Raw genomic sequence first — 25,752 nt, forward strand, 5'->3', positions numbered from 1 at the left:
GTTCAGGACACTCCATAAAATCTAGTTGTTGTTATTATTTTCTCTGTCATATATATTGTAAAAGTTGTCTTCTACTTGTAATTCTGTATGTTTATGTGTGTATATGTATAGGAGTGTGTGTACATACCTTTATGCTTTTCAATAATAAAGGCTAGCACTTATATAGTACTTACCATGTACCTTTTAAGCACTTCACATATATTAATCTATGGTTCAGAAGGAGAAATTACAATGGAAATTAGAAAATATTTTGAACTGATAATGAAAACACAACCTAATAAAAATTATGGGGTGTGTTTTCCATTATGTTTCCTAATTACCCATCACTGGTGTCTTAAAAATGTTTTAGTTTCTGTTCATTTATTTTGAATCTAGTTTTAATGCTGAACAAAGCCTCAGGCAGAGGGCTTATGAGCTATTAGTTTATTAGGAATTACCAGTCCCGGAAGCAGGAAAGAGGCACAAGGGGAGTGAAGAGGGGGAGATGGGCGATTCCACGTGAGCATGCGCTACGGAGATGGCTGCCTGTAGGTGTGCTCGCCCCGAGCCCAGGACCCACCCCTGAGGAGCTCTGTGAACTGCACTTCTGGTCTTGGCGGTGTGGGTGTCGGGGGATGTGAAGGGGATGGGGAATAATGGCACATTCTTTGTCAAGGAAGGGGAAATACTTTACCAGTTTCCATCCCCTTCTTTGTCTCTGGGATATTAGCTCCTCAATGCCCAGCCTTGGCAGAAATCCAACCCAATAAGCTCCTTTCTCTCCAGGAACTTGGCCCCTCAAGTCCAAGCTGCTTCAGCTGTCTCTAAGCTTTCAAACAGAATCCCTTTTTCAATATATCCAGCTTTCCTGGTAGTTCTCCTAGAAGCATTGGTCTACTACAAACCGTATCATTGAGGTCAGAAGTGAAAGTTCACCTGTATGTTTTGATTTGTGATTTTTTTCATTTCTATTTTTCCCTAAATAAGAGTTTTAGTTTTGATTAACTCTTGGCCGAAGAATCATTAAGAAGTATATTGGGTTTTGTTTTTGTCAATTAGTTTTCTATTGCTGTTGCTCTAAAACTTGGTAGGTTAAAACTACAGCATAAATTATCTCAGCATTTCTATGGGTCAAGAACCTGGGCAGGGCTCAGCTGAGTGCCCCTGGCTTAGCACCTGTCCCAGGCTGCAAGCAAGGTGCCAGCCAGGACTGAATCACCTTAAGGTTCCACTGGGAAAGGACCTGTCTCCAAGCTCACACATGGGTTTGTTGGCTCAATTCCATTTTTCCAAAGGATACTGAAGTGAGGGCCTCAGTTCCGCCCTGGCTGCTGCCCTGTGGGGTCTTCAGTTCCTTGCCAGGTGGGCAGTTCAACAGGGCAGCTGGCTTCATCAACTGAGCAAGTGAGAAGAGCCAGAGAGAGGGAATTCAGCAAGAGGGAAGTCAGTCTTTTGTAACTTACTCTTGGAAGTAATATCCCATCACTTTTATTGTATTCTATTCGTTAGAAGCAAGTCCCTGGGTCCAGCCCACCTTCTAGGCTTTTTCTTTCTTTCTTTCTTTCTTTTTTATTGAAGTATGGTTGATTTACATTATTATATTAGTTTCAGGTGTACAACATAGTGATTTGATATTTTTATAGATTATAGTCCATTTAAAGTTGTTACAAAATATTGGCTATATTCCCTGAGCTGTAGCTTATTTATTTTATACATAGAAGTTTGCGCCTCTTAATCTAGGCTTTTTCTATGTTTGAAGAATCCCCCGTTGTACTTGGAAAAGCCTATAAACCTCTACAGAAAATGAAAATGTCAGACGCCACATATTCACTACCTTCCTGGTGGCTGGCATACAGATATATGATCTATGCTTATTCACTGAGGTGTGCCACTGCAGACGTTGAAATAAAAGCATCTTATGGGAAGAAACAGGGTGGCGGCAGCAGGGCAGCGGTATCCAAGTGCCAGGCACAGCAGCGAGGTGGAAGCATTTCAGATCCAGCATTCAATACCTCTGCAGTCCAAGCTGTAATATCTTTGCCTGATTATCTGCCTACATCCTGGTTACCTAGACTCCAAGCCTGATTCTGGGACCCTCTGGGAGATTTTGTGAATTAACCAATATTTTGAAGTAAATTCCTTTTTTGTTAAATTAACCAGAATGGTTTTCTTTAGCTAGCAGTGAAGAAAGCTGAGTGCTCAAATGTCCTCATTACCACTTTACTCCATTCCTTCTAGCGTCTTCATCAAGATCGTCAGCTCTCCATCTCTGCTCTTCATCTTCCATTTTCATTTCTTTTTTCTTGCTTCTTTTGCCTCACCTTTTTGTATTTTTGTCCTTTCCTGTGTATTCTAAGATATGTGTGTGTGTGTTTCACCTAATGATTTGTTTTTCTGCAGTATCAATGGGTCTTCAAATGACAACTTGACTTCTGTAATTTTTTCTTTGCATTGTTTTCAGTCTTCCCCTTTGCAATCAGTTATTTCTTATTTCTACCTGCCTCTCAGGTGTATTCTTATTCATGTGAGACTGGGATTTTCATCTCTTCAGCAATCTCTTCTTTCCAGAATTTATCTACTCTTAAATTGTATTGAGCATAAAAGCAAATGTTTCCCCCAACTAACCTTTGTTTTCCATAGTAAAATTTTAAATGTAGACTCTTTTCCTGTATCTTAAGTGCTATGTTCTCTGTCATCTGAGGTGCAGAATCCTTTCAAAGATCCACTATTATGAGGAATATAAGTTCCTTCAGGGGACTCACTATCCACCTGGTTACTCTTAGAATTATCTCAGATTTCACCTAGAAAGCATGATGATCTGCATGGCCCTAGCAAACATTTTTTAAAAATTTAGATTAAATCTAAAGTCACAGAACAAATATGGTATATTCTTTACAGTCTTGACTTCCAAACAGGAAACTTCAAAGGTAGAATATGTTGCTTATAAAATAGGTTAACATATAAAAAAATTCCACCACAACGTGATCAAAGTAACTGACAAATAGCAAACTGCAAAACATTTAGCAATATTCATGTAAAGATGAATGTCTTTAATGCCCATAAATATATATAATGCTTACTATAAATATTATTGATTTACTATAATGTATTGATAAGAAAGAAACCAATAATCTTATAGACATGGGCAAATGTCATGAATAGATAATTCACAGAAAAGGAAATATAAATATTTTTATACTTACGAAAATATATTTACCTCAAAATAAGAGAATTGCAAATGAAATACAATATGATTGCATTTCTTACCTGTCATCTTGGCAAAATTATGTGGCACACTGAGTGGGCAAAGGTTTGGAGAAATAGGAACATCATACATTGTTATTGGTGGTGTAATTTTTGTATAATCTTTATGAAGGTTGTCAATAGCTATTAAAGTTTAAAATGTGTATACCTCTTGCCTCAGCAATTCCACTTTGGGGCTTTTATCTTACAGATGCACTTACACATATGCTTAAAGATAGTGTACTAGACTTTTTAATTGTGGCATCTTCTATAGCAGCAAAAGATTAAAACAACTTAAATTTCCATCAATAGGAAAATCATAAAATAAATTATAGGACATCATACGATGGAATACCATGCAACACTGAAAACACTGACATAACCCTGGTCATTCAAACCTAGAATAATTGCCAAGATGTGTTGGAAATAGTAGAAAAGAAAACAGAGTCCTGGATAGTATTTATATCATATTATCACCTGAGAGAAATAAAAAGGAAGCACCTACCTAAATGCTGGATGTGCATTGATTAGTTCTAAAAGGATACAAGAAACAAGTCATATTATTGACTATTAGAAAAAGCACTGTGGGACAGGTGGGCAAGGGTGGTATATAGAGTTACTTTTTACTCTGTGGCTTCTGTAGCATTTGGTATTTGACCATACACATGATTTCAAAAATACAACAATCAAAGTTTTAATGAGGTTGCATAATACAGCTGCCCATTTTTTTATGTACAAGTGTCTCAACTGTTCTGCTTGTGTATTTTTAATGGTAAAAATCAAGGCAGGAGTAATATGACTTTTGATCCTAAGATCCTCAGGCAATTTTATAAACCAAATAAAGGCTAATTTTAAAAAATAATGGAGGCAAAATTACTTGCAGAGGTATTTTGGCAGTAAATTCATTAGATAGTAAAATAGCTTTGAAGAATAATAGCCAATGCTCAAACGTTGGTCCTTTGAAATTAATATTGACCCAGAACTTGAGCAAATGACATTTAAAACACCTGTCCAATCCAAGATGTAAGCCCACGTGTCTACATATGTGTAGATCCACAGTACACATATGGTATATTCTTTAGCTTCCTTGAAAACTGTCAGGTCTTTGATCTTTGCTCTGAAATAATTTCACCTATGTTGATGATTTCATATTAAAAAAAAAAACAACTTGGTCTTAATCTTGCATTTTCTTTCATTTCTTCCTTTTTACTGGTTAAAATTATTGCATTTTTTCATCCAAGACTGCTGGATTCAGTTCATAATGTAGTTAATCTATAGCAGTCTTTAAAATAACATGCCAAGATTTTGAAAGGATTGGAGTTTTAAGAGTAAGAGTGGCTGCTTCATTTGTAATATTGTATTTAGGAAAAAAATTAAAAGGCCTTCAAGTCATTTTTCTCTCTAATAGACTAAGAATCAATTGAGTTAAAAAACAGACACATACACCTTGTATCTAATGGTGTTGGCCTATCCAGATATTTCAGAAATATTTTTGCTCAAAATTAGTGAATAATAATAACTGAAGCAGGAATTCAAGTTCAAAAGGAGTTTATTAAATCAGTTTCTCTACTTTTGTGTAGGTTGAAATTTTCCAGTGTTAAAAAAAAATTTTGAGCATTGTTGACACCTAGGTTTATAATCCCCTCACTTCTCCTAACTTCTCCTTCTTTTTCCTCTCTTTAACCTCTTCCCTGCCCTTCCCTAAAAAGGAGGAGCAGTTGAGGTCACCCCATGAGAAATGGTTCATTCATTCAACAAATATTTCCTGTGGGCTTCTGTGGGTGGCTCCCAGACCCTGTTCTAGGCTTGATGACCACAGTGTAAACAAGACAAAGTTCTTGGCTTCACAAGGCTTAAATCCTAGAAGGGAGGGCAACAAATAAGCAAGTATACTAATTTCAGATAGTGATGGGTATCTGTCTTCCATTGGTATACAGTCCCAAAATTTAGTGACTTAAAATGACACCCACTTACTTGTTCATGATTCTGTGCATTGTCTATTTGGGCAGGGTTCAGCTGGGAAGATTTACCTGCACCAGGAGATATCAGCTGGGTTCATGTATATATCTGTAGTAAGTTGGAAATGCCTGAAGGCTGGCAGTTGGCTTGGGTCGTAGGCTGGGAAACCTCAGTTCTCCACCACGTGATCTCTCCAGCAGACTAGCTCGGGCTTATTCAAATGATGGTCTCAGAATTCTAAGCTCAGCAAGTGAAGGCAAGACCTAATGCACAAGGAATTTTAAGTGTATGTGTGTGTCATATTTGTTTTTGCTCTATTAGCCAAACAAGTCACTAGGCCAAGGCCAAAGTCACTGTGGAGGGTGACTTAACAAGGGCATAGGCACAGAGAGGGAAATTATTGCAGCCATTTTTGCAAAAAAATATTCCATGTATGTCATGTACCAAGGATCCCAGATTCAGGCATTTGCATGCAGGTCTGGAGCACTGGCTTCCATGAGGTCCTGCTTACATTTTGCTTCTACATGTCTCAAAGTATATTTACTTTCTAAAAAAAAAAAAAAAAAGTTTTCTTGTCCATTGGAAAATCCTGCATTAAATAAAATTAAACAGATATTTTTATCATTATGATTAATATCAGCATTATTCAGGGCTTCTCAGGGACTTAGACATACTACCATACAATGGGAACCCCTAAAATGGGGAATTTCCCTTGTAGCATTTCACAGACCTTTTTGACAACAAGGTATCTTCCAAGGCAGATGCTACCCGAATCTATACAGTTGTTGCCATTAAGATTGTGGGTTCAATATTTCCAGATCTTCCAGGGATTCAAAACAAGCAAGAAAGGTTGTTTTTTTAAAAAATTTTATGTGAAATTGCCTAATTTGTAATAGATGTTGACAACTTGTTCAAATGTTTTTTAAAAAAATACATTATAAATAAATTTTTAAAAAGAAATACGCAAAATACAGCTACAAATCCAACATGGCTAGTTTATCCTTTATAGGACAAAAGGAGTTCCTTCCTCTTGGGAAGGAACTCATGCTAATGGAAGGCAGAGTGGAGGCTCGGAGGTTTGGTGGAAGGACAAAAGGCCCAGCTGGAAGGGAAGGGCTTGTTCTGAGCACAGCACTGAGTCTGGCACTCAGATTGTTCTCAGCCCAGTATGAAAGACCTCACAGGAGTCCCCTTAAGGAGAGGACAATACAAGATTGAATACAAACCAACAAACTGTTCTCTATAAGCTCCATGGACACCAAGGGCTCAGGGAGAGCGAATCTCTGGGGAAAACATTGGTGGCCTCAGCTCGGTACTCTCAGCATCAATGAGGACTCTAGGCCTTGGTGTCCCAAGGAATCAATCAGCAGGGCGAGAATCTAACTCTTTCTGATGAGTCCACTTTTCACTGATTTGTTGCTTGTCAATTGGAACAGAGATGGGAGAAAGGCAATTTTCCTACTCAGCTTTCCTATTGGAAGGAAACTTTTCCCATGAAGCATGTTAACTGGGTCCATTCCTTTTCCTCATCTGATATGATGTATATTCAGGACTCCAACTTCAATGGCATTGACTGCTAAACTGCCCCCCTCCCCTGCACATCCAACCCCACATATCTGTTTATGCTTCCATCTCTATTGCAGTAAATTGTATTTTTCAAAGCTGTGCCACCCACGTGCTCTAACGCAGTGTGACCTTGCCATCTCCCCCATCAACAGGTGGAGTCTCTTCCCTTCCCCTTTGAAACCAGGCTGGCTTTGTGAATCTCTCATCACGTGTACAATGGAGAGAAGTGACTCTGCCTGACCTTAGGGAGGCCTTGCAGCTGCTGCCTGTTTCTCGTGGCTCCCTGGATCTACTGCAAAGTTCCTCAGCACCAGCACTATTGATATTCTGGGCTGAATAATTATTTGTTGGGAGGAGTGGGCGGGCGTTGTCCTATGCATTGAGGATATTCAGCAGCACCCCTGACCTCTACCCATTAGATGACAGGAGTACCTTCTCCCCCAGTTGTAACGACCAAAACTAGCTCCAGATCATATCGCCGACTGTCCTCTGGGAGGGCAAACTCACCTTCCGCTGAGAGCCTCTGTTCTATAGGAAGCCAGCCAACACTGAAGAAGCTCAACTACTGAAGACCGCCGTGCTAGAGACGTTGCATGTAGGTGCTCCAGTGCACAGACCCAGCTGGAGCCCAGCCTGCCGGCCACCCTCTCCAAGGTGCTAGGTTCGTGAGAGGAGCCATTCTGGACCCTCAGACTAGTCCATCTGCCAGCTGAGTACCACTGAGTCATCTCAGTCAACTTCACTAGAGGCAGAAGAATGACCCAGCCCAGCCCTGCCTGAATTCCTTGCCTACAGAATCTATGACATTTAATTTTTAAAAAGTCTGCTTTTTTAACCCACTATGTTTTAGGACAGTTTGTTATGTAGCGCTAGTACGCTATGGAGCACCTATATAGATGAAAAGAGAGAAGTAATGATGTTTTGCTATTTAAAAAAAAAAAAGGAAATTAGTATTCATTGCTTGTCCTTGGATGTTTATTTTAATTTTCATAACTTGCTGAGGAGCAAATGAAGTTGCTGTCACTCATGTAACACGTATTCATCGAGGGCCCATCTTGGTGCCAGGAATCATGTTGGATCCCAGAGACACAGAGACAAATATGACATTTTTGAATCATTGTATCTGTATAATTCCCTTCGTGTATCCTGTTATCAAACCAACATTCTCACTTTTGTGAGTTGGTGACCTTGACATGACCTTCACTCTTGTTTTTTTGCTTGTGCTCATGCTGGTCCTCTCCCTGGAACTTACTCCTCCCTCTCCATTTTCCTAAATCATGTCCACATTAGGGCCAAATCCAATACCACTTCGTTCACAAAACCTTATCTTATCCATTAGGCAGATTACTTTCATCCCTTATTTTGACTTTCGCTCTTTTTCTCTTCCTCTTCCAAGCTTAATATTACATATTATCATCGTTACTCAGCATCTGGCCTTTCCACCTACTTCATAGAGAAAATGGAACCTGTGAGCACTGAGTTCTGTCGGCTTCCAGCTTCCCAATCCACAAACACAACCGCATCTGTGATGCAAGCAACCACCTGTATTAGGATTCTCCAGAGAAACAGAAGGAGATAGGCAGGTAGGTAGAGAGATAGATAGATAGATAGATAGATAGATAGATAGATAGATAGATAGATAGATAGATAGATAGATAGATAGATAGACAGATAGATATTGATAGATATTGATATAGACAGATAGAGATTTATTGTAGGAATTGACTCACACAGTTATGGAGGATGAGACAGCCCCTGACCTGCCCTTTGCAAGCTGGAGAACCAAGAAAACCAGTGGTGTAATTCAGTCCCAGTCTGAAGGCCTGAGAATAGGGCCAGTGTAAGCCCCAGCCCAAGTCAGAAGGCCTGAGAACCAGCAACACCGATGTCTGAGGGCAGGAGAAGAAGGATGTCTCAGTTCAAGCAAAGAGAGCGAGTTCTTCTTTCCTCGGCCTTTTGTTCTAGTTGAGGCCTCAACAAATTAAATGATGCCTGCCAGCATTGGTGAGGACCATCTTCTTTCCTCAGTCTACTGATTCAAATGTTCATCTCTTCCAGAGACACTCTCACAGCCACACCCACTTTACCAGCTCTTTGGGCATCCTTTAGCCCCATCAAGTTGACACATAAAATTAACCATCACAACTCCTTAACTCCATTTTCATAGAACAACTTGTTTTCTTCAATTGAAAGCCACGCCATCTCTGCTCTGGATACACAGTCCCCAACCTCTGGGAGCCAGGGTCCCTTTTTCTCCAAAATTTCTGTCTCTCTCTCTCTCTTTCCCCTTCATTAGCTCCAGCTTAAAATAATAACCCAAATCCTCTCACACTGATAAAGGGGAGAAGCCTTCTGGATTCTTTCTCTAAATCCACTCATTTGTCTTTTCAGAGTCAACGTTCTTGGAAGAGTTCTTTCCAATCACCGTCTCCACTGTGAATCCCTCATTGGCTCTTTAATCTTATATAATTTCTACTTCCTCATCCCTATACACAGCCCTCACCCTCATCCCCATCCCACACTCATTCTATTAAAACTTCTCTGGTTAAGGTGGCCACTCACTTCATTGTCGCTGAATTGCAGACAGTCTTCAGTCTCCATATCACAACTTTCTGTTATGATTGACGGTTGCCCACCTCCTCCTGCTTACAACCCCCTTGGCTTTCCAGGACACCATTCTCTCTTCACCCCTGCAACTCCTTCTCGTTCTTTGGGTTTGTTTTTGGGGGCGGGGAAGGGGGTGGCCTCTTTTCTCTCTCTGCACATGTGTAAATATTCTCTTCTCACACGTTCCTGCTTCTCTCCTGAGGGGCCACCTCAATGCTCTCAGACACTCCGGTAGCTTCTTCAGTCACCCAAACAGCTCCCAGTTCAATGCTTCCCAGTCCCAACCACTCTGCTGAGCCCTAAACTCATAGATTCAGCTGCCTCTTGGAGATACCCACTTAATTGTCCCTCGGATATCTCCAATGCTCCAGGTTCAAGACCAAACTCATCATCTGCCTGATTAAATATGTCCCTCCTAAGGTTTCCACCTTGGGGACTAGCACAATTCTCATGGAAGCATCTGACAGAGCCGCCGTATCCTATCAATTACCAGATCCTAAGGATTCTGCCTCTGTTAAATTAGTTCACGTCCAAAGACACTGACTCTGCCTTAGCTCAGACCCTCATCATTTCTCCCCTGGACTATTGCAGCAGTCTTTTAATTAACCCCCATCTCCAACTTTGCCCTCCCTCCAACTATTCTCCACTCCATTGCAAAATTTATCCTTCTAAAATAAACATTTGATGACCTTGGTGACATGATTAGAATCTTCCTTGAGAAAGAAGTCCAAGTTCCTCAATCTGGCAGGCTGGGCTTTATGATCTGCTCCCTGCTCACCTTTCCGATCCCACCTCTTGCTGCTTCATACCCTGCACACTGGTCACATTAAGTATGTCTGCAGTTCCTTGAGTGCATCATACTCTCTCATGTCTATGACGTGCCAATGAGACATTTTGCTCTATTATTTTTTTCTTCATCTTTTTGGTATAGCCTTCTCCCATCTTACCCCTTTCTTAATGGCTAATCTAATTAGATGAGTTAGATAAACCAAATATTAACGGATTATTGCTGTATTTAGAAGATGTGTTTGTAACTCAGTGTAATAATGAAAGTATTCGAATTTAAGTATCTGGGTTTTTTTGACTATTAAGATGATTCAGTGTTAAAATACATTTCTCAGTTTTGTCCCCATAGAACATTTTAAAGCAGTTTTAGCAGCTGATATGAGCTTATATACCTACTCACTTATTCCCTCTACCCCAGGCACCCCCCACCCGGAAAATACACTCCATGAAGCCAGAGACCTCAGCTGTGTTGTTGCTATAGATCCCATATGCTTAGAACAGTGCCCAGAAGAGGGTGGAAGTCAATCCACATGTGTCCAATGAAACAGTGAAAAAACGCTCAGTCCTAAAAAGCTCAGCCCAGTTGTCAACTCTTTGGGTAGCCTTCCCTGATGCTCCCAAAGGAGGATAGTGTACGATCATCTTCCCTGCGGCACCCCGGGTTTTCCTCTGTGATTGCACCTAGAACAGCATATTGTGACTGTCAGTAACCCTGTCTCTTCCCACTGCCCCCTGCAACTGTATCATCACCTCCTTGAGAGCAGGGACTGTTTCTCTTATGTCTGTATCCGCAGCTTTAAGCATACTACCAGCCATTTAGTAGACATTCAATAAATGTTTTAAGTAAATAACCCCACTGCACCTTCTATGACCACATTCTACATTCTTTATCTCCTTTGCTGCCTGCAAACTCTTTGAGAATCGGAACTTTTTTTCCCAAGTCTTTCTCCCACTGTCTATTACCATGCTGTTCACATTCTAGACACACAATAAATGCTGAATTAAATTATCGTTAGTGTTTCATATGTTCAGATAAACCTAAATGGAGCTCATCAAAAACGACAAGATGTTCATTTTTCCACTGCTGACCAACATGATGCTAGGATATGGAAACAGATGGTTAGTTGTGACTTTTATAATTATACGGAATACATTCTTTCAAACAACAAATTGCTATGGAACCTTTGACATCTAGTCCATACATAATAGTTTGCATACTTTCTGTTAGGATTTTGTACTAAGTTTCCCATATCTTCAATCAGGACCTCCTAGGAGGATAATTTCTATAGCCAGAGTGTCCAATCTACCACAACCTGGATAATATAGCCTGCAGAACAGTTCAACTCCCTTTGCTACCATTGTGTGCTCACCAGATCTATGCATTATTTGTCTGTTGGGTGATAAGAAGTAGAAAATTTCCTGGTCTACCTCCTGGACAGTGTTTACTTAGCCCTGGAAAATTCTGACTCTGAATCTCTTCTTGTGAGATTTTATATTTTTTGGAACATTACTCCTGACCTACTACGATTAGATGCATCAACATTTATTTTATAGTAGCTATAACTTAATTTCCTCAATACTTGATAAATACCCTTGCACCTATATTGAGATTCGGGAAGAAAAGAGGGTGTCCATATGATTTTGAAGATAGATCGCCTCAGCTGTTGGTTAATTTTATCCAAATTATGTTTAATCTTTTATAGTTTCTAATGTATATGAAAACATGTTTGCTTTTACTAATTCAAGTGTTAACATACTGATTATTTTGAGAATATAAATTTTAATCCCAGTAGAGTTGCACTGTATCCAGGTTAGATTCTAAAATCAGACTATTTGGCAAAAATCCTGTGTAGAAAATCACCCATCTGCCAAACAAAGGCAGACCTTCCTTCTCTCCCAAGTCCAAAGCGGCCTGATCTCTTCTCACATCACCATGGACTTGTTTCATCATTTCCACACCAAATGAAATTACCGGCTTGCATTTAAGGGCCATTTTGTATGAACAGCATATATGCAAACAAGAATTATTTTCAGTACTGTGACGTGATCATGAAACCAGAGGCGCCTGGGATCAACATCAGGGTTACCTCCCATTTAATTCTCACTTAAGAGCACGTGTTCTTTGGTACAATATCGGGCAGACCAACAACCATGTGGTGTCTCTCTCCCTCTGTCTCTCCAGGTTAGAGAATCCATAGAAGTTCTTTGTGCATGTTCAGTGTCTACACTAAAAGTTTTCTTAACTGTACTCAATAGTTTATTTCAAACCCACCTGAAACCAAGAGCATGTCTGTCTAACCATCTGTCCCAGCAGCTTCCCATGTCTGATCATGCAAGTCTGATTTCTGTTCTGCAGTTCTGAACTTCCCTTACTGTGGGCACTCACATAAGAACAAACTGTCTTTGTCTGTTTCTTCCATATTTTAATGAACATAGAAGAGAGTGCTGATGGCATTATGTATGGTTCTAGCTTTAGGACACTGCATTCTCTTAAATAGCTAAATAAGAAAATAAGGAGCACTCTTTCCACCATCTCGGACCCTGTGGAGGACTTCTAAAATGACAAATATGTCTGGAGGGCTGTGGTCCAAGGCCATTCTTGCTGGCTATAAGTGGGGTCTACGGAATCAGAGGGAGCACACAGCTCTCCTGCAAATTGAAGGTGTATATGCTCGAGATGAAACCAAATTCTATCTAGGCAAGAGATGTGCTTATGTGTACAAAGCAAAGAACACAGTAATTCCTGGTGGAAAACCTAACAAAACCAGAGTAATCTGCGGAAAGATAACTCACGCTCATGGAAACAGTGGCGTGGTTTGTGCCAAATTCCGAAGCAACCTTCCTGCTAAGGCCACTGGACACAGAATCCATGTGATGTTGTACACTTCAAGCATTTAAACTTATTGAAAAGTAAATAAATAAAAGTGTGGGGGAAAAAAAAAAAGACAAGAAGGCACAGCCTGCAGCAGACATGCCCCCCGCCCTGCCCTCCCCACCCCTTCCAATGGATTGCACTTCTGTGCTGGTGGCACCTGAATACGGAGTAAGGGATTCTGCAAAGCCACTCACCAAACACTCCTTGGCACTGCCTGCCAGGGCATCTTGCCCGAACTTGACCCTCCCCTACCTGTGCCCAGGGCCCTGATGGGCTGGAGGGCTGCCTTCCCCAGCTGACCCATGGGATTCCGTCCCGGGCAGAGGGCAGCAGTACTCACAGGGTAGGGCCATGGAGAGGCAGCTGACCCATGGGATTCCGTCCCGGGCAGAGGGCAGCAGTACTCACAGGGTAGGGCCACGGAGAGGCAGGCTGAGTGGGGCACAGGGGCTCAGGAGAACTGGTTCTGGGGAGGCAGGAGGGAAACCTGTCGGAAGGTGGATCCGCACCTGCTTCCGAGCCCATGGTGCATGCTTCCTCGTCCCATAGGCTCCGCTCACGCAGCACGCATTCGGATGAATTAAAACTGAAGAATTTCAGGGCGGCAATTGCAGGAAACCCCAAGCAAGGGGTCTTGCTGTGTGGGAGTTCCTGTGTGACTGTTGCGGCCACACCCCGGTTCCTCACCACCCCAGCAGCTAGCTGATTCTCAGCTGCAAGGAGCTGCTTTCTTCCTTTCTCAGAGGTGTCCATCTAGCGGCAAGAATTCTGGAGCCCAGCATCGAAAAGGGGTCACGAGGTCTAACTGTCCACGTAAAGTGTCCAGCGTTTCACTTAATGCCCTTGTTTTCAGGGTCCACATCCTCAGCCAGGAATTCCCGAGCCTGGATTTCCTGTTTCAGATTCTTCATAGACTAATTCTCAAGTCTTCTGCCAGGTAAAAAGAGCTGGAATCAGGACTGAAAGGGAAGAAGGCAGGGGATGTGGGCAGGAGGATGGTAACTGCTTATAAATACTTGGAGACAATCTGTCGTCTGCAACCCCACGCTGAATACCCCATTTTTGGAGGCCTATGGTGTTTTTCATTTCCAAAAATGTCCATTTCTGGACTTCTGTGATAAAACTTGACTTGGCTTTTCCTCTCCAATTTTTATTTCAATTTCCTCTGCATTGCTAATTCAGGTACCACTCGCTGGTTTCCTTTCTAGCTTCCAAAATTATGTTGGTATTCTCTTTACTTCTATTCTTTTTATCCTATGAGCTTTTTCCTTTTCAAAAGCTCTCTAATTATCTTAATGGGGTTTTGCAAGGGCAGAATTGTTTGTACATGTGTAATCAAATCTACACGTTTAACTGAAAGTCTCTCTTTTTTATTTCCTTCCCCATTTTGAAACAGAAGTTCTCTTTCTCTTTTCTCCTCTTCCCCGATGGTTGTATACAACGGGGATGCTGGTGGTGATTATATTTACAATTTAGGCTAAGAACGCAGGAGCCTGAGAAGCGTGGCCTCAAATATGGAGGACACGTTGACACTGTATTGTCTGGAAAAGGGGTGCTTGGCTGCTGGATGACCCAGCAATAGCCCACACCAGGTACCTAATTCCTAACTGAACAGGAGCTTGAAGGGCACAGTGATTCCTGCTTCTCTAGAAACTGCATGTGTCACGATGGTGAGGCCCCAGCAGCAGCATCTGCACCGTGGATTCCCCTGGCTCTGGACGATGGACCCAAGTTGGACCAACTGGACGATCTCCCCTCGGAGTTTGGACTTCGATCCCAGATGAGAGAATTAGGAGTTATCAGTAATCAAGGCAAATAAATGGCAGCACTCCAGAGGGAAGATCCTCCCATTCCACTGCAGAGGCCCTCAGAGCTACCATGGTCCTCACACACCAAGAGGTCCAGTGGGTCAGCTCTTCTTTGTGTTCCATGAGACACAATCTTACACCACACACATCCTATGGGTTCTTCCTTTTTTGTTGTTTTTTGGGTTTTTTGCTTCGGCTGGCTCTTGGTTATTTTAATTTCACTCAAAATAACCTAAAAGAGTGAAAAGCACTCTTAAAGATGCTGCAGTCAGTTGCCGTGAAGCATTAGGGTTCTGAGCTACTGTTGCAAGAACCAATTATGTCCATCTCTTCCAACCTCATGTCAGTGACCTCACATGGGTAGCTTGGGTCAGCCATGGTGGGAGTATTTACACCACAAGAACTGGCAAATGCTACAATTCAGGGACTTGGGGTTCCCTCCCCTCTCCCCAGGAGAGCTGGTGTTTAAACATCTAACAACACACCACTGATTGTAATCTTAGGTGTAAATTTCCCTGGCCCTCAGTTTGCCCATCCCTAAAGTGGGTATAACACGTCTGCTTCTCTGTCAGAGATGTTAAGATTTAACCGAGGTAAAAAAAAAAAACACAAAAATTTTAAACTACTCCAATATTCAGTAACTTTTGACAATATAAATTAAAGAATTTAATTTAAATTGAATAATAAATTTTAACTAATAGCATTGATTATTAGTGACATGTCAAGGAGAAAATACTTTCTGAGAGCAGGACATAGACTGGACATATACAATCTTGACGGCTTATTCATAACTTGAGGAAATAAAGATAATAAAATAATACTCGAACATATTATGAAAATAAGTGAGTAAATTCTCCACCCATTTTCTTTAGCAAGCTACGACAACCACCAGTCACAATCATAGCAGGAGAAAGCTAAGTTTGCTTAGTTTTACTGCCTTTTACCACCCTCCCCCCTCTTTTACATGGTAGGAAATTCAAAGAAGTTTTCTCTGAAAGATTAAAACAATCATCTAATCTGAAGGTGAAAAAAAAAATCAGCTGTCAGTATAACATATTATTATTTTATATTTGTACATGAATATATTTTACAAAGTGAATCTGTATCCCTTATCTTATTCATTTCTATGAACATCTATTTTTATTTTTGAGTTCCAATACAACTCTCACCTTGCCTTTTTTCCTTTTCTTACTATAAAATAGAGGTTCTCAGATAAAATATGGTCTGAATTTCAATTTCAAGTACAGAGTAAGGATGCACAGCTTCTACATTTAGATCCATATCTCGGGCTTTGTGCTGTGTGCTCTGAACACTTGAATTAACATTAGCTCTGTGTCCCTCATTGAAAACAGATGTCATATCAAGACGTTGTGGATGTTTATCATTGCGAAAAAATATGCGTAAGGTAAGCAATTCAGATAACATTAGAAAATGACCACAAAATAGAAAACAGGTGTTCTTGTTATTTATAGGGTGCTTTTGAGAACACAAAAGAAGGGACAGCCTTTGTCCACTGGGACTGCGGTTGAAGGACACAATAGGAAATAGACCAAGTAAGACAGAAGGAGGAAGGCGAGCTTTACGGATGATATGTTACTGACGTTCCGTCTCATTTCTCTTCTTCCCTGACCCACCTCGCAGGTCTTCTCCTCCAAGGGGGAGAATTTTACTAGGGGATCAGATTCAAAAGATTTGATGAAACATAATTCTGAAAACAAATTTGCAAGGGAAGGATTTTGCTGAGAAAAACCTAAGAGAAATATGTTATTCACACATAAGAAACAGACTAAAAAATTTTATAGGGCAACGGGGAATATCAAGATCTGGAGAAAATGATGAAAAGACTCTATATGGGCAAAGGAAGAATGAAATTTGACCAAAACAAGGGAAGGAAGGGATTCACAGGCAGTTATGATGCGTAACAGAGTATTATATGTTTATGTGCCAACAATTCAGAATTATAGAGCTCTCATGACCCACATTTGCACCTCTCTACCAGAATAAAAATTGCAAAGGGGGGCTTCCCTGGTTGTGTAATGGTTAAGAATCCGCCTGCCAGAAGCCATAGGCAAAAACTGACGTTCTTCAACTTTCGCGCTTAAAGGCGGTTTCCCCCATCCCCCTTTTCAGGTACCAAATAAGTGCTTGCCCACTAAGCCTCCTCCCAGGTCTTTTATCTTGAAACTTTATCTCTGATTTAGAATGTAAAACTTTGCCTCAGTAAAGGAATTTCAGGCATCATTGACCAGTCAAAGAAAGTTTTTTGCCCAATCCCATGGAATCTATTACTTGTGTATTTTACATAATTTTAATTATCTTTTTGCCCTTAAGGCAGGCAAAAACATATAACTTGGCAATGCTGATAACTTATTAGGGTTGAATACGTGAAATATTCAGAATGATGAAAGACTAAGCATGTTGCAAAACTGGATAATGTAATGGTTGTCGGCACAGCCGAGGGCTGGCTATAGGAGATCTTCTCAAAAAAAGAAAGGCGGGTTTCATTACCATTTACTGCGATATTCTTATGTGTTACTAGCCTACATAGCCCATGCTTTCTGTAATCATTCAGCTGTGAATGGAAGTTTGAATGATCCTTGGCAACCTCCATGAATACAATTGTGACAATTTCTTCCACCCTACATTTATTCACTCATATTTTTACTCAGCAACTACTCTGTGTCACACCATGTTCATACTGTTTGTATGAACAGAAACATTACCTGCTCTTGTGGATCTTACATTACAGGTAAAGCAGGAAAACAAGCAAATACACACACAAAAAATGTCAGATGGTGACAAAGTGCTCTTGAGAGACCTGATGTGATGGATCAAGATGGTGACTCCTTTTTTTTTTTCTTGAACTATAATTGATTTACAATATTGTGTTAGTTTCAGGTGTACAGCAAAGAGATTCAGTTATGTATATAATCTTTTCCAGATTCTTTTCCATTATAGATTATTACAAGATATTGAATATAGTTCCCTGTGCTATACAGTAAATCCTTATTGTTTACCCATTTTATACCTAGTGGTGTGTATCTGTTAATCCCAAATTCCTAATTTATCCCTTCCCCACCTTTCCCCTTCAGTAACCATAAGTCTGTTTCCTATGTCTGTGAGTCTATTTCTGTTTTGGAAATAAGTTCATTTGTATCATTTTTTTAGATTCCACATATAAGTGATATCGTATGATATTTGTCTTTCTCTGTCTGGCTTATTTCACTTATAGGATAACCTTTAGGTCCATCCATGTTGCTGCAAATGGCAATATTTCATTCTTTTTTATGGTTGAGCAATATTCCATTGTGTGTGTGTGTATATATATATATATAAATATATATCTCACATTTTAAATTGTGTGACTGGAGGAGGTTTCTCTAAGAAGGCGATATTTAAATTAAGCAAGTATGCGTGGCAATAGGAAGCAGGCAAGGGAAGATCTGGGAGAAAGAACACTCCAAGCAGAGGAAATATGTGTCTTGGCATGGAAGGAGGCAGATGTGGCTGGAATGTGGTGGATGAGCAGGGAGGGTGTTAGGTGACGGTGGAAATGTAAGCTGGCAGCTCATAGAAAGTGGGCATCGTGAGCGGGAAAAGAGATCGGATTTCGTCCTGATTACTATGGGAAGCCTTTGTAGGGTCTTGAGAAGGAAAGTGAGGAGATGAGATTTAAATTTTTAAAAATCGCACTGGCCACTGTGCTCAGGATGGTTCGTTAGTCATCAAGAGTGAAAGCAGAGAAACAAGAAACGATCACAAGAGCTTACATGAAAGCTGTCAGTGGCTTAGATGAGGTCAACAAGAACAGAAACAGCAAGAAGTTGTCAGATCCAGGACACATCCTAGAAAGACCCTCAGTGAGAGTTGCTGATGAATTGGATGGGAACGTGTGGAGGGAAAGAAACAAATCATGAACTTTCTGCAGTGGGCTGCCAGCAATCCTTGGCATTCCTTGGCTTGTGGCAGCATCACTGTACTTGCTGCCTCCATCTTCACAAGGCTGTCTTTACCCTCTGTGTGTCTGTCTCCCTCTCCTAATGATGGCACCACTCATGGGAATTAGGGCCCACCCTAGTCCAGTATGACCTCATCTTAACTTGATTTCACCTGCAAGAACCCTATTTCCTCTGGATGGACAAGGATTTTAGGGGACACTACACAACCCACTACAGTAGCCAAGGGGTCTGCACAGTTCTCCTCAAGGGACTGCTCTCGCTTTTTTTTTTTAATTAATTAATTAATTAATTATGGCTGTGTTGGGTCTTTGTTTCTATGTGAGGGCTTTCTCTAGTTGCAGCAAGTGGGGGCCACTCTTCATCACGGTGCGCGGGCCTCTCACTATCGTGGCCTCTCTTGTTGCGGAGCACAGGCTCCAGACGCGCAGGCTCAGTAACTGTGGCTCACGGGCCTAGTTGCTCTGCAGCATGTGGGATCTTCCCAGACCAGGGCTCGAACCCGTGTCCCCTGCATTGGCAGGCAGATTCTCAACCACTGCGCCACCAGGGAAGCCCTGCTCTCTCTTAAGTGAACAGTCAGGCAGCACAGGCTTGGACAAGGGTGTCACCCAGGCTCATGAGGCTAAGGACTGCCTCATTGTCTTCTGAAGCCTGGCCTTGCAATGAGGTGGTAAAGAGTGTTAAGTACGTGGAGACTCTACCTCTTAGCCTGGAGGGAGAGTAGGGTTGTGACTGGAGCATTAGCAACAGGTGAGTAGTAACACATGTACAGCAGATTATATCTCAACTTTGGAGGTGACAGGAAGCATCAGCAGGTGTTATGGCTTGAATTACATCCCCCCAAATTCATATGTTGAGGCCTTAACCTCCAGTGTGAGGTTTGGAGATTGGGCCTTTAGGGAAGTTATTAAGGTTAAATGAGGCCATAAGTATGGGGCCCTAATCCACTAGAATTGGTGTCCTTATAAGAAGGGGAAGAGACACCAGGGATCTCTCTCCACACACATACAGAGGAAATGCCATGTGAGGTCACAGAGAGAAGGTGGCCAACTACAAATCAGGGAGAGAGCTCTCACCGGAAACCAACCCTGACAGAACTTGGTTCTCAGACTTCCAGCCTCCAGAACTGGGAGTAAATAAATGTCTGTTGTTTAAGCCACCAAGTCTGTAGTGTTTTGTTATGGCAGCCCAGCCAATGAGGACAGCAAGTTTTCATTTCAGGTACAATAAATAGGAGGCAAATGCCCCAAAGACATCAGTTACCATATTCTAGCCACTATAGACACTGCTCCTATGTCATCTCTAGCAACAAGAACTAAAATTATTTCATCCTTTTCCTTAGGTTTTCTACTTCTTACTTCATGCTCTAGTCCAAGCTGTTTTCCATTTGATTACTGCATGGGGAATTATTTTGACCCTTGATAACAAGTTTAGAAGCTTCTTGCAATCCAGTTTCACAGTTTATATTCACTCTAAGCTCTTCCTGGATGGGTTCCCTGAAAGAGCATACAAACGGGAACCAAGGGGTCACTTTGAAGGTTCGGTCTGGTTTAACATCTTTGTTGGCAACCTAGAAGAATGTGAAAACACCACAGTAATGAAATCTGATTCTAAATTGGGAGTTGCTGCAATGACAGAGGAATAAATTGAGGAGAAAACCACAGAGTAACTGAAATTCAACTTAGCAAGTTACAATCTAATATATCTGAGAACTGAAAAAGAATTCACAACATGAACTGTCAATGGATGAGTGAAGTCAGTCAAATATTAATGTCCTAAAAGACCTGAGGGTAATGGCAAACTTAATCATGCATGTTAGAACTGAGATGGGCTAGAAAATGATCAATGCTGTTTTGTACAGCAAGTAAGGAGGTAGTGTAGGGAAGGAAAATGTAGAGGACTGGTGAGATGACATCTAGAATTTTATAATGTATTGGATGTGTTATCACTTGGAAACTCCCTCCATCACAGACCAGTTGAAGTCATATATCAAAGGAAGAATGGAAGGAGAGGATTGACATTGGGAAAAGCAAGTTGAATGGAGGATTAAAGCAGATAAATACGAACTGGCAGCATTCCCAATTACTCAAAGTTACAGAAAGCAGTGTGCTTAGTAGGTAAGAACTTCAAAATCAGACTGGTTTTGTGTCTCCCATTCAGCCTCTTATTAGTTGAGGGACATTGGGCAAGTTGTGGAATTCTAGAAGTCTCAGTTTCTTGGTCTGAAAACATGAAGAAGCAGTAATACTTGATTCTTCGGGTTGTTTGAAGGGTGAATAAGATAGTGCATGTAAGAAATTAGTGCAATCTCCAATGCATACATTCTCAAGAAGTACTAACTACAGCAAGCAATAATAATAATAATGAGCCACACATAATTGGATTTTTTATATTAACGTACACACATTTTTGTCAAACATTTTTACCCTCTGTTAGTGATAATTTTTGCAAGGGAATTTTTCTAGACATGACATTCAACTTAAAGTTTCCGCCCAACAATGTGACAGCCTCTACACCAGCAGAGTATTCATTTTAAGTAGTTCACTGTCCCCCCATCACTTTCTCCACCACATAATTCTACCATCTGTCCTCCCATATCTTCTTAATCAGAATAGCCTGATAGGCAGTCCTGGATCTAGTGACTTTTTAAAACAAGAGAATATGGAATGAGAGCCAGATGGTAAATTTGAGCATATCTAGGACAATCATTTTATTTAGCTACAAAAACAAACAAAATTAAACAGTTGCTTCTCTTTTTTATCCATTGGTTTCCCTGGCCAGATAAGTCCTTGAACTTTTTTAGATGACAAAAAATTTCCAACCACTCATCAGATACCACATATCATTTCAAACCATGGGATATCAAAGAAAGAGCATATTTTGCTTGTGCCATTTTTAAAAGTCTCAGTCTTTGTGTAGTTGCTTTCTATTGTCTGTCAGGTTGTTTCTATGACTTTTAAGCTGAAGGGCAAATGGAGATATTATTTTTAAAAAGGTAAATATTTCAAGGGAATTTCATGTGCACTAAGGGAAACAGGGAGGGACAAACTGTGATACCCGGCCCCCCCTCCAAGGTAAATGATGTAAATGACCAGGTTAAAGAATTTCCTCCTTGCTGAAGTCTGCATGCTGTTTTGCAAGCATTCCATAGAAATGAAGGTAATGAAGTGTGTTCCCTGAAAGGTCCTCTTCTGAGATTAGATCCTGGCTTGCCCCCCTATAGTCTAGAGCCTACCATATTAATTAACCAGATCAAACAAATTCCTTTTTCAATTGAAAACCTGTGGTCCAGTGGCTTGATCAATCTGATACCATAAGAATAAAACCATTCTGGTCCCAAAGATTTCCCTCTGAGAAAAGAACTGAATGACAAAATACTTCTACACCTCGTCCAGACACGTCAATTTCTTTTTTCAAATTGGACACTTTTCGAGGAGTTTGTAAAAACTATCTAGCAACCATGTGTAAACTAGATAGCTAGTGGGAACCTGCTGTATAGCACAGGGAGCTCAGCTTGGTGATCTGTGATGACCTAGATGGGTGAGATGGGGCAGGGAGGTGGGAAGGAGGTCCAAGAGAGAGGGGATACAGGTATACATATAACTGATTCACTTCATTGTACAGCAGAAACTAACACAACATCGTAAAGCAATTTTACTCCAATAAAAAAAAATTAAAAAAAAGAATTATGTTGAAACAAAATGAAAAAAAAAACTATCAAGCAGATTCTGGGGGAGACATTACTTTGAGATAATAGATCAATCATCTCAAACTATTCTGTGTCATCTTGTATTTTAATGCCATTGAAATAATGCTGGCCTTTAGGCTATTTCCACTGAGGCACCAAACTAACTTTTATAAATAATTATTAAGAAGTTTGGGGGGGTTTTCCATTTGACTAGCTCGTCAAATGTTTCCCTTCTTTTCTTTTCTTTTTTTTTTAACATCTTTATTGGAGTATAATTGCTTTACAATGGTTTGTTAGTTTCTGCTTTATAACAAAGTAAATCAGCTGTACATATACATATATCCCCATATCCCCTCTGTCTTTCGTCTCCGTCCCACTCTCCCTATCCCACCCCTCTAGGTGGTCACAAAGCACCAAGCTGATCTCCCTGTGCTATGCGGCTGCTTCCCACTAGCTATTTTACATTTGGTAGTGTATATATGTCCATGCCACTCGCTTACTTCATCCCAGCTTACCCTTCCCCCTCCCTGTGTCCTCAAGTCCATTCTCTACGTCTGCGTCTTTATTCCTGTCCTGCCCCTAGGTTCTTCATGCCCTTTTTTTTTTTTTTAGATTCCATATATATGTGTTAGCATCAGTATTTGTTTTTCTCTTTCTGACTTACTTCACTCTGTATGACAGACTCTAGGTCCATCTACCTCACTACAGATAACTCAATTCCGTTTCTTTTTATGGCTGAGTAATATTCCATTGTATATATGTGCCACATCTTCTTTATCCATTCATCTGTTGATGGACACTTAGGTTGCTTCCATGTCCTGGCTATTGTAAATAGAGCTGCAGTGAACATTGTGGTACATGATCCCTTCTTTTCTTAACACTGTGTTATGACATAACACCTGAGGAAGTGATATTTTCACATTAATAATACTTTTTATCAGACATTAATTTTGGCCTGAAGGAAATGTCTTCCTCAAGAAAGGGAAGAAGTAGTGATCTCCTTTTCTGTAGGTATAAACGTCAAAAGATTCCATATTCTACTTTGGAATTCAGTCACATTTAGAAGATTTTATTATTGATATTTAGGGAACTACTTTTCCCCACATAAAATTTGCTAATATATTCCAGATGTGTATCAATTAACCATGCAGTTTTTGGCCTGCAACTATAGATGACATGTTTTAATTCTGTTTCAGATGAATGTTATTCTAGCTTACTGAAACAGAAATGACAGAACACCAATTTGATTTCCACTTGTATGCTGTGTGTAGCAATCAAATAAGCAATTACACAAGGCATGTTGAATTCTTTTCAGCTTAGGACATGCAGTTCACATGTCTCCCTGTCTGAGGCCCAGGGGTGTGGAACAAAAGACTGGGTACCTCAGGTGCTTTTATAACATACCCCACCTGCTCTCCAGGTGTGGCAAGCACCATATTTTGGTGAGTTGTCTTATGTCAACCTGGCCTCAGTTTGGGGTGAATACATTTTCTTTGAGAACTTGTCTGCATTGACTGGCAGTGTCTTTGGACTTAGGAAAACAATCATTAAGAGAAGAAAAATTTATTTTTCACTCATACATGGTGCTTTTCTGAGGTCCACGTTTCTCTTTTTATCAAGTGCTTTGACTAGATAGAACTAATTCTTGATTTTTTTTCTACACAAATTTTGTTAGAAAAATATTTTGTTCTTCAAGAGTCATTTGGACTTCTTTTTGTGGAAAAAAAACAAAAACAAAAGCTGTTTCCTTGGAAGAAAAGAATAGACTTCTTATAACACCCACGTTTTGCTTCTGTCTCCATCAATGACCTGAATGATTCCATGCCCTCATCAGCATCAAGGAGATAATGTCTCCCCCGATCTGCCTCTGTATGATCTTGTCTGGGACAGTTTGGAACATTTACGAACTTTAGTCTGTACCAATATGCATCATTATGCCCACGTATGATTGAATCATATATTTCTTGCTGCGTCAGGGTTATCCAGATACCTGGAGCGAATTCCATTTTGTTGTAGGTAAAAAAGCAAGCTGTCCTTCATTTACCATTTATTGCCTATGACTCGGAACTCGATTCTCCTAAAATGTCTTTGGTTATGGGAGGGAAAGGTTGGAGACTGTGTTTCTGTTATTTCCTAAAGAAAATGCGTCCTTTATTTATATCACTAAACCACTTCTGTCTCTAAATTGTTCTGCTTGTAATTGATACATTGTCCTTTAAATGCTTTTACACCGTGAGCACGGCATTGCTTTAAAAACAGTTTAAAAGTACTTATGCACCTGGAATTCTGTTCTGTGGGGAGGGAAATTAAAAAGAGAGACAAAGAAAGAGGAGGGAAAAAAGCTAGTCCTCAAAGTGCTTAAAGCTCCAGGGGTGAAATAAAAAATGAGGTGAAAAAATAGAATACAGTGAAATAAAATGTTTAATAAGTGTTGACATGCAGAGTGCAGAGTTCACTGGACATCTGAGAAAACCAAAATTGCAGGGAAGTGGAGACCCTTTCAGAGCAAGGATTCAGGGTTTTTCAGGATCCCTGAACCACCTGCATGAGACCCTGATGCTCTTAATAATGCAGGTTCCAGGGCCCCGTGCTGGCCCTGCTGAGTGAGAAGAGCTCAAATGAGACCCAGGAATCTGCATATCAACCACCTCTCACGTGATTCATATGCACAATAGATTCTGAGAGCCGCTTATATGTTCAGTCCAAAGCACTGAAAAATAACACCGGGCTAATCCCCACCTGTCTAGATGGCCTTTAATTGATCAAATAACAAAACCAAATATACCTCTCACTTACCTCTCCCAGGTATCAAAGTGCTTTGAAGGATGAAACTCTCTGTGGTGGAACATTCTTCTGGATGTCTCTCATCTCTCCCCTCCACACCTCCGACGGCCTCCCCACAGGTCTCCAGCCCCCTCCCACCCAATTCCCCAGAGAGCAGCCAGTCTTCTGAAAAATAACTTCCTCTTACTTTCCTGCCTAGAACCCTCCAGTGGCTTTCGGAAACGCTCAGAACACTTAGAATGAAATCCAGATACGTCTCCAGGGCCACCAAGGAACACAGGACCCAACCTCTGTCCTCTTCCCCCTCCAACCTCATTTCACACCATCGTCCCCCTTGATTTCTGCTCATGATTTCCCCACCACAGATGCCTTCTTTCAGGTCCCCAGTAAACCTACTTCTCTTTAAGGGCCCTTGAACTTGTAACTGAATGGGCTAAACTTGGGAGAGAGGGTCCAATCAGAAAGGAGCTTTATTCTTCTCCTGACACTGGGCTGAAA

The 25,752-nt window shown here is 40.8% G+C and overlaps 1 protein-coding gene across 1 annotated transcript; it reads left to right on the plus strand.

Moving 5' to 3' along the window:
* Positions 1–12,708: 12,708 nt before the first annotated feature.
* On the plus strand, positions 12,709–13,038 carry LOC118893269 (60S ribosomal protein L35a-like). The gene has a single exon (XM_036848630.1). The coding sequence runs from the start codon at positions 12,709–12,711 to the stop codon at positions 13,036–13,038; it is 330 nt and encodes a 109-aa protein (XP_036704525.1).
* Positions 13,039–25,752: the final 12,714 nt, after the last annotated feature.

Source organism: Balaenoptera musculus, chromosome 3 (assembly GCF_009873245.2).
Source record: "Balaenoptera musculus isolate JJ_BM4_2016_0621 chromosome 3, mBalMus1.pri.v3, whole genome shotgun sequence".
In the NCBI taxonomy this organism is placed as follows: Eukaryota; Metazoa; Chordata; class Mammalia; order Artiodactyla; family Balaenopteridae; genus Balaenoptera; species Balaenoptera musculus.